At 38.8% G+C, this 12,523-nt stretch overlaps 1 protein-coding gene across 3 annotated transcripts in view; it reads left to right on the forward strand.

The window, feature by feature from the left end:
- The window catches only part of PPWD1 (peptidylprolyl isomerase domain and WD repeat containing 1), a 40,147-nt gene that overhangs the window by 11,638 nt on the left and 15,986 nt on the right, over nt 1–12,523 (forward strand). For all 3 annotated transcript variants that reach the window (XM_006869111.1, XM_006869113.1, XM_006869112.1), the window contains 4 exons: nt 3,645–3,745; nt 3,910–4,030; nt 5,551–5,998; nt 12,130–12,320. In XM_006869111.1, coding sequence (XP_006869173.1) covers nt 3,645–3,745; nt 3,910–4,030; nt 5,551–5,998; nt 12,130–12,320 — 861 coding nt within the window. The remainder of the gene's footprint in view (nt 1–3,644; nt 3,746–3,909; nt 4,031–5,550; nt 5,999–12,129; nt 12,321–12,523) is intronic.

Below are 12,523 nucleotides of genomic sequence, written 5' to 3' on the forward strand. Positions count from 1 at the left end.
GAGGAAGACCCCCAGCGAGATGGATTGGCAGAGTGGCAGCATCAATGGTCTCAAGTGTGGCAACAATTGTGAGGTTGGTGCAGGATCAGGCAGTGTTTTGTTCTTTTGTGCATAGGGTTGCTATGAGTTGGTACTGACTCGATGGCACCTAACAACAACATATGCATGTGAAAGCTGGACACTGAATAGGGAAGAGTGAAGAAGAATTGATGCATTTGAATTATATTAAATATGCCATTATCTGTCAGAAGAACAAACAAATCTGTCTTGGAAGAAGTACAGACAGAATGCTCCTAAAACATGTTATTATGTTATCAAGATAGAGCAGTCCCTGGAAAAGGACATCAGTCTTCTTGCTAAATTAGGTGGTCTGTGAAAAAGAGGAAGAGCCTCAATGAGATGGATTGACATAGGGACTTCAACAATGTGCTTAGACTTAGAAGTGATTATGAGGATGGCCCAGGACCTGGCAGTGTAGTGGTTACAAGTCGGGATGCTAACCTCATGGTCAGCAGTTCAAAATTACCAGCCGCTCTGTGGGAGAAAGGTGAGGCTTTCCATTCTCATAAAGATTTACAGCCTCAGAAATCCTTTACAGAGTGGCTATGAGTTGGAACCGCACACCGCCGCCACCACCAGTAACAAAATGGTGATTAAAAATATCCCCTGTCATTGAGTCAAGTTCCACTTATAGTGACCCTATGGTATTTTGGAGTCCTGGTGTGGTGCTGTGGGTTAATGCACCAGACTGCAAAGCCGTTTGAACTGCAAGGTCGGCAGTTCAAGCTCACCAGCTGCTCCTTGGAAACCCTAGACAGGGTCGCTATGGGTCAGAACTGACTCGATGGCACTTAACAACATGGTGTTTTTAATTGCCTCATATGCGTCTGAAAGTTGGACAGTGAATAAGGAAGACCACAGAAGAATTGATGCATTTGAATTATGGTGTTGGAGAAGAATATTAACAGTACCATGGACTGCTAGAAGAACAAAGGTATCTCTGTTGAAAAAAGCACAGCTAGAATGCTCCTTGGGAGCCAGGATGGCCAGACTTTGTCCCTCATTTGGACGTGTTTTCAGAGGAACCAGTCCCTGAAGAAGGACATCGTGCTTTTAAAGATGAGGGCCAATGAATAAAAAGGAATCCCCCCTACCCCCAATGAAGATTGACACAGTAGCAGCAGTGGGCTCAAACATAACAACAATTGTGAGGAATGGTGCAGGATTCATAGGGTCACTATGAATCAGAACCAACTCGATAGCACCTAACAACAACATGGGACAGAATGGGACTGTGTCACAGGGTTTTCAAGGCTGCACGCTTTTTGGAAGCAAACTGCCAGATCTTTCTCCCATGGAATGACAGTTCAAACTGCCAACCTTTTTTGTTTTAAAGTTTTTATTGTGAATTGAGTGAAAGTTTACACGGCAGATCATCAGTTTTACATTCAACAAATCATATACTTTGTTTCATTACAATGATTATAATCCCTTCCATGTACCATAAGTTAACAGTATTTCTATTTATTTTTGCTCTTTTAAAAACAACAACAACAACACTCAGGCATGTATAATAATTTAAACCACCAAAGGGCACATTCTGCAAGTCTGCCTCCTGGCCACCAGCTCTTAGTCCCTCTCTTACCATAAATCTAGAGTCCTCAGCTGCTCCCTCTCTGGTGTTGTTGCTTCTTTGGATAAGATATTGCATTCTGCTTGTGCTCTTCTCCCTTGATGGTCCTAGGGTTCTCTGTTTCTGGACTGTAAGATTAATTACTCCTCCATTTTTGATAACAAAACTTCTACTTTTATAGTTGTGACAGTCGGAATTAGTCATGGTAAGAATTACTCACGATTGAATTATTAAGAATCTTATCCCCGTCTCTTTTAAACAGACCCATCTAGACAAGATGAAAACTATTCAGTGGAGACTCTATCTTCCCCCACACACTCTTAAACTAAACTCCCTCTTGAAACCTTATAAGCTAGTCACTTAATGCCTTTATCACCCCCTCATTTTAGGTAGCCAATGTCTAAGTTGCCCATCCCTATCTACCCTGTGTACAGAGGAGATAGCATTGATACTTGATGTGAAGACTCCTTCCCTCTCTGTTGGTATTTTGAGCTACTACCTCCATGAATATAGGTCAAGTTCATCAAATTGTAGCAATTTACCCTCATTTCCTTTATCAAAAATTGTTTATTTTTTATCTTCCTCTAGTCGAGTTCTGATTATGAAGCCATTGCGGCTAGGTCAAATGGGTACTATTTGCAAGTTTGGGTGTTCTTGTGCATCTCCCCTCACTTCATATCAGCTGGATACTTCACTCTCAGCTCTAGCCGTCTGTGGCTATGTCCTTGTCCATGGGCTCAGGTGTCCCCAGGTCTCACCACACTTTGAACCAACCAGCCCTTCCTCTTCTCTCTCTCGTTTCCAGGTCATTGGGAGTCTATGGACTGTGAATGAAGTCAGCCCGTTTCTTCATTGCTGCCTTTCCCTCTCTTCCACTCACCAGTAGACCAATGTGGTCACCAGCAAGCTTACATGCCTGCTCATGTGTTCCCTTTGAGCTTCAGTCTTAGAGGGGGTTTTGTCCTGAAGGGACTTGATTGCTTGCCTTGATGGCTTCCCAGTGAACTAGTTGCTTATTCTTGTAGTAGCCAGTCATACTAACATTTTTGTTTTGGGTTTTTCCTGATGATCTTTCTTTGAAGATGTATTTTCTGTTGTTCTAGCTGTTCCAGGCTTTTCTGCTTGTCCTTTCTAGTGGGACTATCCCACCTCAGAACGTTCTGGATGGGGCTCAGGATTGCACCAAAGTTCCTATACACTGCAAAGGCTCCACAAGTGGCCTATTTCACTGGGCAAGTTCTAGAACCCCTTTTAGCTATTCCAGTCAGTTATAGGTGGAAGATGGGCTTACAAGCTTTCTGTAATCATGTTTCCCAATATTCCTTTCTATCCCACTCAAGTGTCTGTATTACAGTAGCAGGCAAGGAAAACCAATATTTGTAAGACACAAACTGTCAGCCTTTTGATTAGCAGCCAAGCACTTCAACTATCTATGCCACCAGAATTCCCTGGTGATAAAAAGATCTAGCCTAATAGAGTTTCTATGAAGATTAAAGTCATGTATGAAATATACTAGTTTTCAGCAAATGGTTTCTGGTTTTACATGCCGTGAAGTTAAGTGCCATCAAGTTATTAGGGTTTCTAAGGTGCGACTGGTGGGTTTGAACCGTCAAACTAGTCATTAACAGTCCAATGCTTATGTGGCGGTTAGCAGTCCAGTGCTTATCATACAGCTTCATACCAGGATTCTCTTATATGCTATAAGGGGAAACTATTCTGTATAAAGTCTTTTTGATATATAAATAATTTAAAAATATATTTTATATAGAATACAAACCAGACATTAAATATTGCTGTATATGAAAATAATGTGAAATTTGATTATCAACTTTGGCAAAATATTAAAGTAAATTAGACTGCTTGTAAGTAATCTTAGTGTTAAAGGACCCTAAGGTCCAGTGATCCCTAGTACTGTAAAATTGTTAGTTTCTCAGTGAATGATTATTTTGGGGGTACTGATTGATTACTGGATCTCTCTTGATAATTACTTTTTTAAATTCTATGTATGCAGGACAGATTTTATTATTACTGCCAGTCATGATGGACATGTTAAGTTTTGGAAAAAAATAGAAGAGGGAATTGAATTTGTTAAACATTTTCGTAGCCATCTGGGTAAGAATTTCATGTGTTTTTTATTTCAATAGTGCTCATTTAAATAACTCTAAAGTTTCTTTTAAAATACTGGGTTTTTGTTTTGTTTTGTTTTTTACTTTGAATTATTCACATTTACTGCACTGCTATTCACTAGGATGTTTTAATTTGATTTGTTTAAATAGGAGTTATTGAGAGTATTGCAGTTAGCTCTGAGGGGGCCTTGCTCTGTTCGGTGGGTGATGATAAAGCAATGAAGGTGTTTGACGTAGTGAACTTTGACATGATCAATATGCTGAAACTTGGGTGAGTCTTTTATTTACAAGTATCTATGTTTTAACTTAATGAAATAAATTTTAACCCAAAGGTAACCATTTCAAAGGTTATTTCTAAACAAAATATATTACAATGCTATTTTAAATAATGTGCCTTGGCTTGGGTATTACTTGGAAAAATTAGGTTAAACAAATGCTTATTGTGTTGCTGCTTGAAAGTTTCTGCTGTGATGTTTGTCATTATTGATCACGGCAGAAATTTCCAAATAACCATGCTTCATTGTGCCTGTTTAATAGCTTTTTGTAAATTAATGAGGATTCATCATGTTTCATTTACTGGTAAATTAATGTTCTTGTACTTATTTCAGGCCTATGGTATTGTGTTCTTACAATGCTTAAGCACATTTTTTGAGTAGGATTTATTTGTTAATGATTATTTTTTATGTGTTGGAGTATATTAATAACCAAACTATGTGGTAGATGGTACAGTAATAAGACTAATATTTTCCCTTTTGCATGTGTTTAAAATAACAAACTTAACTTACACATATTTAAATGAATGAGTGTTTGAAACTTTTAGATGCATGAGAAGCAATTTGGGAATTCTTTTGGAATTTCCTTCAAAATTTACTAAAGTAAATGTTTCATTATTTATGGTCACAACTTATTTCTTATAGAAAATAGAATTACTTTAAGTTTATCATCTGTCTTATAAAAGTCCAAAAAGGTTTTTGCACATCACCAATATGGTTAAAATAAATTAATTTGAAGAAAACAACACTCATTTCTATGTTTAAGCTTGGTATATTGACGGAATTTGTCCTAAATCTTTTACAATTTGTTTATCAGGTAGCATGCCCCAAACTTACAACTTTAATATGAAGATCAGGTAATAATAATAATAGTGGATATGAAAATGTTTTTTGTTGAGTATGTTATTATTGTTGTTGTTAAGTGCCGTGGAGTCAGTTCTGACTCATAGTGACCTTGTATAGGGTTTCCAAGGAGCATCTGGTGAGCTTGAACTGCCACCCTTTTGCCGTTCAAACTGACCTTTCAGTCTAGTGCATTAACCCACACCGCCACATCAGGACTCCTTGTTGAGTATAGCCATGATTAAAATATTTTTTTCTTTAATGCTTTAAGAGCATATATGATTTCAAAATATACTGTTACATGCTTTTCTATTCAAAAGTAAATTATGCAAAGACTGTTTGGCAGATATTCAAAAGGCAGTACCCCACAATATCTAAGGTTCAGGACTGATTAGCTTTCTTCGTCTACCAAAGGGAAGTAAATGGCCTACTATACTGTGGTACTATCTATGGTATTCTAGATCCTCAGAAATTATCAGCATTGTACTGATGAAGGCAGAGAAGAAATTTTGCTAAGTGTTCTTAGCTTTTCTATCCATTCTATATTCCTTTCCTGCTTTTGAGCAAGTAGTCCAAAACTGACTAAGCCATTGACTGTGACACTCTTTGGGTGGTGATGGTAGGCATGCATACATGTACTGATTTATTTTCACCCCTCAATTCTTGACTTTTCTAGCTATTTTCCTGGACAATGTGAGTGGATCTATTGCCCAGGGGATGCCATCTCTTCAGTTGCTGCTTCTGAGAAGAGTACAGGGAAAATTTTTGTTTATGATGGTCGAGGAGATAATCAGCCACTTCATGTTTTTGATAAACTCCATACATCACCTCTTACTCAGATACGGCTAAACCCAGTTTACAAAGCTATAGTGTCTTCTGACAAATCTGGAATGATTGAATACTGGACTGGACCTCCTCATGAATATAAATTCCCCAAAAATGTGAACTGGGAATATAAAACTGACACAGATTTATATGAATTTGCAAAGTGTAAAGCTTATCCAACCAGCATATGTTTTTCACCTGATGGGAAGAAAATAGCCACTATTGGTTCTGATAGAAAAGTTAGAATTTTCAGATTTTTAACTGGAAAACTCATGAGAGTCTTTGATGAATCACTAAGTGTAAGTACAATATAAATTCAATTTGAATTTACTTTTCTGAAAATATCTTTACTTTTATGCAGTGTTTTTAAGAAATACTTTTGGTGGATCTAGTTTATATTGGTGATTATTTTCCCTTAGCATATCAAAGTTGTTATTCAGCTATCTTCTGTATTCCATGTTAGTCTTTGTAACTTGTTTCCCTTGGTTCATGATGTGGTACCTTCCCTGTCAGTCATCCTAGGACTTGTGTGGCTATCCTTTTCAGCTTTGTGTTGCTTGCAAGTCTGTCTTGAAATTCTCAAAACTCAAATATTGTCTTGACTCTCTTCTCATTCTTTATTCATTCCTACCTGTATGACTGGAGTCCTGGTGTGGTGCTGTAGGGTAAGCACTGGCCTGCTAACTAAGGTTGGAGGTTCAAGCCCACCAGCCACTCCTCAGAAAACCTACATAGGGTTGCTATGAGTTGGAACCAACTTGCGGCACTTAACAACAACATATGTATGTGTATTCTTTTTCTTCAGAAGCTCCCATGTCCTTTTAGTTGCACAAGCCAGAGATCAAGGAAGCATCCTTAACACCGTTTCCCTGCCTCTGTGTTTAATTCATGAGTTCTGTCTGCCTTACTTTCTTAATATACCTTCAGTCCACCCATGTCTTTTCAACACAGCTGTCACTATCTTAGTTTGTGATCTATTGTATGGCCTACTAACTACATTTGCTTTCCTCCTAACCTGCTATCCGTTTCTCAACAACAGTAATCTTTTAAGAGCATGTATCTGATCATGTTATTCCTTTGCGTAGATCCTATTTGTTGGCCTTAGGATCATGACCACAGTTGTGGCCTCTTACACCTTCCATGTTGTGGCCTATGCCTATCACTGTAGCCTACATAAATCACCTTTCTCCCTGCCACTTACTCTACCAAGTTAGGCCAACTTTGAATTTCTTGATTATGCTTTTAATAACTACTCATCCTTCTAATCTCTGTTGAAGTGCAACTTTTTCTGGGAAGCTTTCCCTGTTTATACTATCTAGAATTGCTTTTTTTTTTTCATTTCTTTAAATTTCAGTTTGTATTGTTGTATTTTGTTTTAGAACATTTGTTGTTGTTTGTTGTTGTTGTTATGTGCCGTGGAGTTGGTTCCGACTCATAGCAACCCTGTACAGGGTTTCCAAGGCGGTAAATCTTTACAGGAGCAGAACGCCTCATCTTTCTCCCGCGGAACAGCTGATGGTTTTGAACTGCTGACCTTGTGACTCACAGCCCGATTCTTAACCACTATGCTACCAGAGCCTTTAGGACATTTAGTATGGTGGTATTTGGTTAACGTGTATCATCCCCAGTAGAATAACTCTCTCTGATCTGAGCCTGTATCTGTTTTGGTTCATAATTTTATTTGCAGTATTAAGAACAATACCTTAGACGGGCAACTTGGACATTGGCTACCCAAAATTGGGGGATGAGGGCTACAAAGGCAAGAAGTTACTGGCTTACAAGCTTTCAAGAGGGAGCCTAGATCCAGAGGGTGCAGAGGAAGGTAAAATCTCCACTGTGTAGTATCCAATCTGTCTGGATGGGGCTGATGAAAGGAGATGGGGATGGCACTCATGTGGTACAATAGTGAATAATTATCAGGACTGACTGAGGGTTAGAAATGTGAAGGTAGACGTTTTATAGCAGAAAGAGGGGAGTCATTGACTTTGCAGTCCAGGAGCGGGAGGGCCCTGGGACCATCAAGGGAGAAGAACGAAGTGCGGGACCCTACCCAGAGAAACAGTGATGCCAGAGATGAAGGCAGAGACAATGACATGGAGAGATAGAGTGGCTGGGGACTCTAGACCCAGAGAGGGAGAGGGGCTGGGTGCTTACGACCGGGGGCAGGCTTGCGGTCCCTTTGGTTGATTGATGATGCATGGAGGGAATTGTAACCATGACAATGTAACGATATATGATAGGATGAATGTAAAGCTAATGTTCTCCCATGTAAACTATTACATAATTCACAATAAAACATAAAAAAAGAACAATACCTTAATCACATGAAGAGTGAATCTACCATCACTTGTTAGACTATTATAAGAATTTGTTAGAGCATGTAGTTGTATGCAGAGTTTACGAGTTTTTGTAGATATATGGATCTCATCACCTCTGAGTCTGTCAGGTTCTGTGGACCGCTAACAGTATGGTGAATCCTTAGAAAGTCTGTAAGTTGAACCTATATAGCAAGAGTACTTACTGCTAGTAAATTTAAAAGTCTTTGGTAGTGACTAATTTACATTCCGTTCTCTAAACTCTTAAAAAATAATATCTTGTTAGTAACACTCCTTTTTTGTTGTCTAGTGGTGAACTCTGGTAGCGTAGTGGTTACGAATCAGGCTGCGAACCTCAGGGTCAGCAGTTCGAATCTACCAACTGTCCCGCGGGAGAAAGATGAGGCTTTCTGCTCCCGTAGATTTACAGCCTCGGAAACCCTGTCTGTACAGGGTCGCTATGAGTCGGAACCGACTCCACTGCACACAACAACAACAACAACAACAACAGTGGTAATGAGTTGGATGGATTGTCTACCTGAAGTAATGTAAATTTAGACAAAGGTGAAGATCTATTTGCTAACCAAATCATGTTCATAACTCATTTCTAATCGGAAGATGATAGCTTTCCACCCTGCTTTTAAGAAAAGGAGAATCCTTTTTTTGTGTGTTGTTGCCATCTGTTGATAACTGATAACTTGATGTTGTTTTTTTGTTTGTTTGTTGTGTGCCGTGGAGTCGGCTCCAACTCATAGCGACCCTGTACAGGGTTTCTGAGGCTATAAATTTTTACGGAAGCAGAAAGCCTCCTCTTTCTCCCGTGAAACAGCTGGTAGTTTCGAACTGCTAACTCTGAGGATAGCAGCTTGATTCGTAACCACTACGCTACCAGAGCTCCTTGGTAATTTAATTTAAAACTCTATTTTAACTTGTAACTCTTCAGATATGTCTCCGAAAAAGAAGCATTGCTCAAGAAAACAAATATTCAGACTCTGATCTTGGAACATAAATCTCTTAATAGTCATACACTGAATTTTTCAGTCTGCTTTTTCTGATTCTTCTTGTTGCCATTAACATTCGTTAAAATAATGGGACCAAGATAATAAGAAATCAGTAGTAAAGCTTATGAGAGAAGTTGTGATTAAGAATGAGAGTTTGCCCAAAATGTTAAATGCCAACTAAATTAGGTATTGCAATGCTAGTGACGATACAAATAATACTGCAGAGTTTGTGATTGTTGCTAGCTGCTCTCAAATCCACACCCTTGTTATGGCATCTCCATGTACAAGGTAACTCAGCACTGCTTGGATCCTGTGTGATCTCCTTGTGACTAGTCAATGACTGCAATTCATAATTTGTTGTTAAAGAGGGGAAAGAGCTTCCAATTAGGTAAGGTCCTTCTTTAAGATAAGCAATTGAATGGTCTGAAATAATGTCTTTTAGTATTTAACCAGCTGCTCCTTGGAAACCCTATACAGGGTTGCTATGGGTTGGAACCGACTCGATGGCACATACAACAACAACAGTGTTTAAGTAGTGCCGCTGCACATTGCCAGGTAGTTCTGTATACCAGAGGCCCTGCTATTAGGAATAAAACCCATTGCCATTGAGTCACTTCTGACAGCAGCTCTAGGACAGTGTAGAACGGCCCCAGAGGGCTTCCAAGGCTGTTACTTTACAGAAGCAGACTGCTGCATCTTCCGCCTGTGGAACAACTGATGAGTGCAAATTGCCCACCTTTTAATTAGCAACTAAGTGCTTAACTACTGGCCCGCCTTGTTTTTAAGGCTTTTGTTGTTAATTTTTGTGAAGTTGTTTTGGATGCATCGTGACCCTGTATAGAGTTTCCAAGGAACTGGTTGGTTTGAACCACTGACCCTGTGGTTAGCAGTCCAATTCTATTCCTGCAGTACCACACCAGGACTCCCACATGCAAGTATTAGTATTAGCTCACGTTGATAAACACATTTGATTTATTTTTTTAAGTCTTCTAGCCTTAATAGCGGAGTTTTGGTATGGTGCTGTGGGTTAATGCGCTGGACTGCTAAGTCAGTTTGAACTGCAAGGTCAGCAGTTCAAGCTCACCAGCCACTCCTTGGAAACCCTATACACGACACCTAACAACAACAACAAGGCTTAATAGAAAATATGTTTATCAACTTGAACTAATATTAATAAAATACTCATATATGGGAGTTCTGGTGTGGTGCTGAAAGATAATGCACTGGACCACAAGGCTAGTTTGAGCTGCAAAGGTCGACAGTTCAAACCCACCAGCCACTCCTCCTATGCAGGGTCCCTGTGAGTCAGAACCGACTTGATGGTACTTAACAATACAGCAACATGTGGGCAGATAACTACATATAAACTTGAATTCTTAGGAACTAAGTCTTCCTCTAGCAGAAATAATTGTGAGTCCCCTACTACAAAATGCAGTCCAGTGTTTTGGGTTACCCATGGTACATAGGTAAGTAATATATAACCAGACTTTCTGTCTGTTTGAGACAGGAGACGAGATCCTAAGGACTGGATGTTTTACTTGTTCTACAATTTTTTTACCCTAATACACATGCTTCCTTTTAATTTTTGGAGTTTTGTATATTTTTCTTCCCGTATCTAAAAGAATTGGAGGCGAATTCCAACTAAGAAAAGCATTAAGAAAAGATAGAAGTAGATGGGCCGTAAGTCTAGGTTATTTTCATCTGTAATGGGGAACCTTTTTAAAACCTGCTGTTTAATGCCTTGAATGTCTAGAAACTTAATGTAATTAGCATTACATCTTCTGGGAGCCTAGTATGTTACTGTTGTTGAGTGCTGTTAAGTCAGTTTCACCTCAGCAACCCTATAAGACAGGTAGAACTTACGCATAAGGGTTTCCCTGGTTATAGGGGTCCTGGTGTGGCACCGCGGGTTAATGCTACGAGCCACATGTGGCTGTAGAGCACTTGGAATGTAGCTAGTTTGAATTGAGATGTTCTGGAAGTACAGAATGCACACTTGCTCTCAAAGACTTAATATGAAAACAAGAATGAAAGTCATCTAAAATTTTTTTGTATTGCTTACTGTTGAAATTGGACTTGGTGTGATGCTCTGATAAGGACTGAACTGCTAACTGCAAGGTCAGCAGTTCAAACCGACCAGCTGCTCTTCAGAAACACTACACATGGGCACTTAAGTCGGAACTGACTTGACACAACAACAGTGTTGATATAATAATAATGTTTTTGATAAATTGGTTAAAAAACAAACAAAACAATTTTATTTTAAAAAAATTTTAATGTAGTTCCTAGAAAATTGTATTTGTCCCTTACATTATATGGACTCCTGGTGTGGCACTGTACTTCGAACCACAAATTCCGTAGTTCAGACCCACTAGCTGCTCCTCGGAAACCCTATACAGGGTCACTATGAGTCGAAACTGGCTCAATAGCACTTAACAACTACTTATATATTCACTGGAAAGTACTAGTCTGAGGCTTTTAAAGGAATCATAATGTGAAGGAGCTCGTAGCATAGTGGTTACAAACCTTGGGCTGTGAACCACAAGGTCAGCAGTTCGAAACTACCAGCTGCTCCGCGGGAGAAAGATGAGGCTTTCTGCTCCTGTAAAGATTTACAGCCTCGGAAACCCTGTTCAGGGTCGCTGTGGATTGGAACCGACTCGACGACACTTAACAACAACAATGTGGTTGTGTAGAACTAGCATTGGACTGCTAACCCCAAGATTGGCAGTTCAAACCCACTTGCTGCTCCTTGGAAACCCTATACAAGATCTCTATGAATCAGAATCGACTCGATATCATTTAACAACATTAATAGCTAGTAAAAGGCAGAAAGATGTTTTATTATTTGTTTAGAGAAAGCAGTAATTAACCAAGTGTTTTCTTTTTTAATTAGAACAATCAGTTAGTGTAAAGTATTATTTTATTTTATTTTCATGCAAAATCTTATTGGTGACTTTTTTAGTGTTCATAGTGTTTAGAATCCCACCTAAGAAGATATATAAGTACACAGACTATTTGGTAACTGGCTTTTAATGTGTAGTTTGCTTCTATTTTAATTCCTATTCCCTTTATCATATAGCTTTTTTAGTTAATAAAGGATTTGTTTCATAGATGTTTACTGAACTGCAGCAGACAAGGCAGCAGCTACCAGACATGGAATTTGGCCGACGAATGGCTGTAGAACGCGAATTGGAGAAGTTGGATGCAGTAAGATTAATTAATATAGTTTTTGATGAAACTGGACATTTTGTGCTGTATGGAACAATGCTAGGCATTAAAGTCATAAATGTAGAAACAAACCGGTAAGCTTCAACTTAATGTGTTTTTTTTAAAGTGCATTTATAGTAGACCATTTTCTCCTTCAGGGAAACAGTGGAAGTTTTGTTTGCTCTAAGATAAGTGGAATAGTCCCAAATGTCTAAACTTAACCAAATGTTTTGATTGGATTTTTCTGTTTCTAATCTTATGTAAAATGTTTCCACTCATGTTTATAAAAGAAATGAAA

Source organism: Chrysochloris asiatica, unplaced genomic scaffold (genome assembly GCF_000296735.1).
Source record: "Chrysochloris asiatica unplaced genomic scaffold, ChrAsi1.0 scaffold00126, whole genome shotgun sequence".
Classification (NCBI taxonomy): Eukaryota; Metazoa; Chordata; class Mammalia; order Afrosoricida; family Chrysochloridae; genus Chrysochloris; species Chrysochloris asiatica.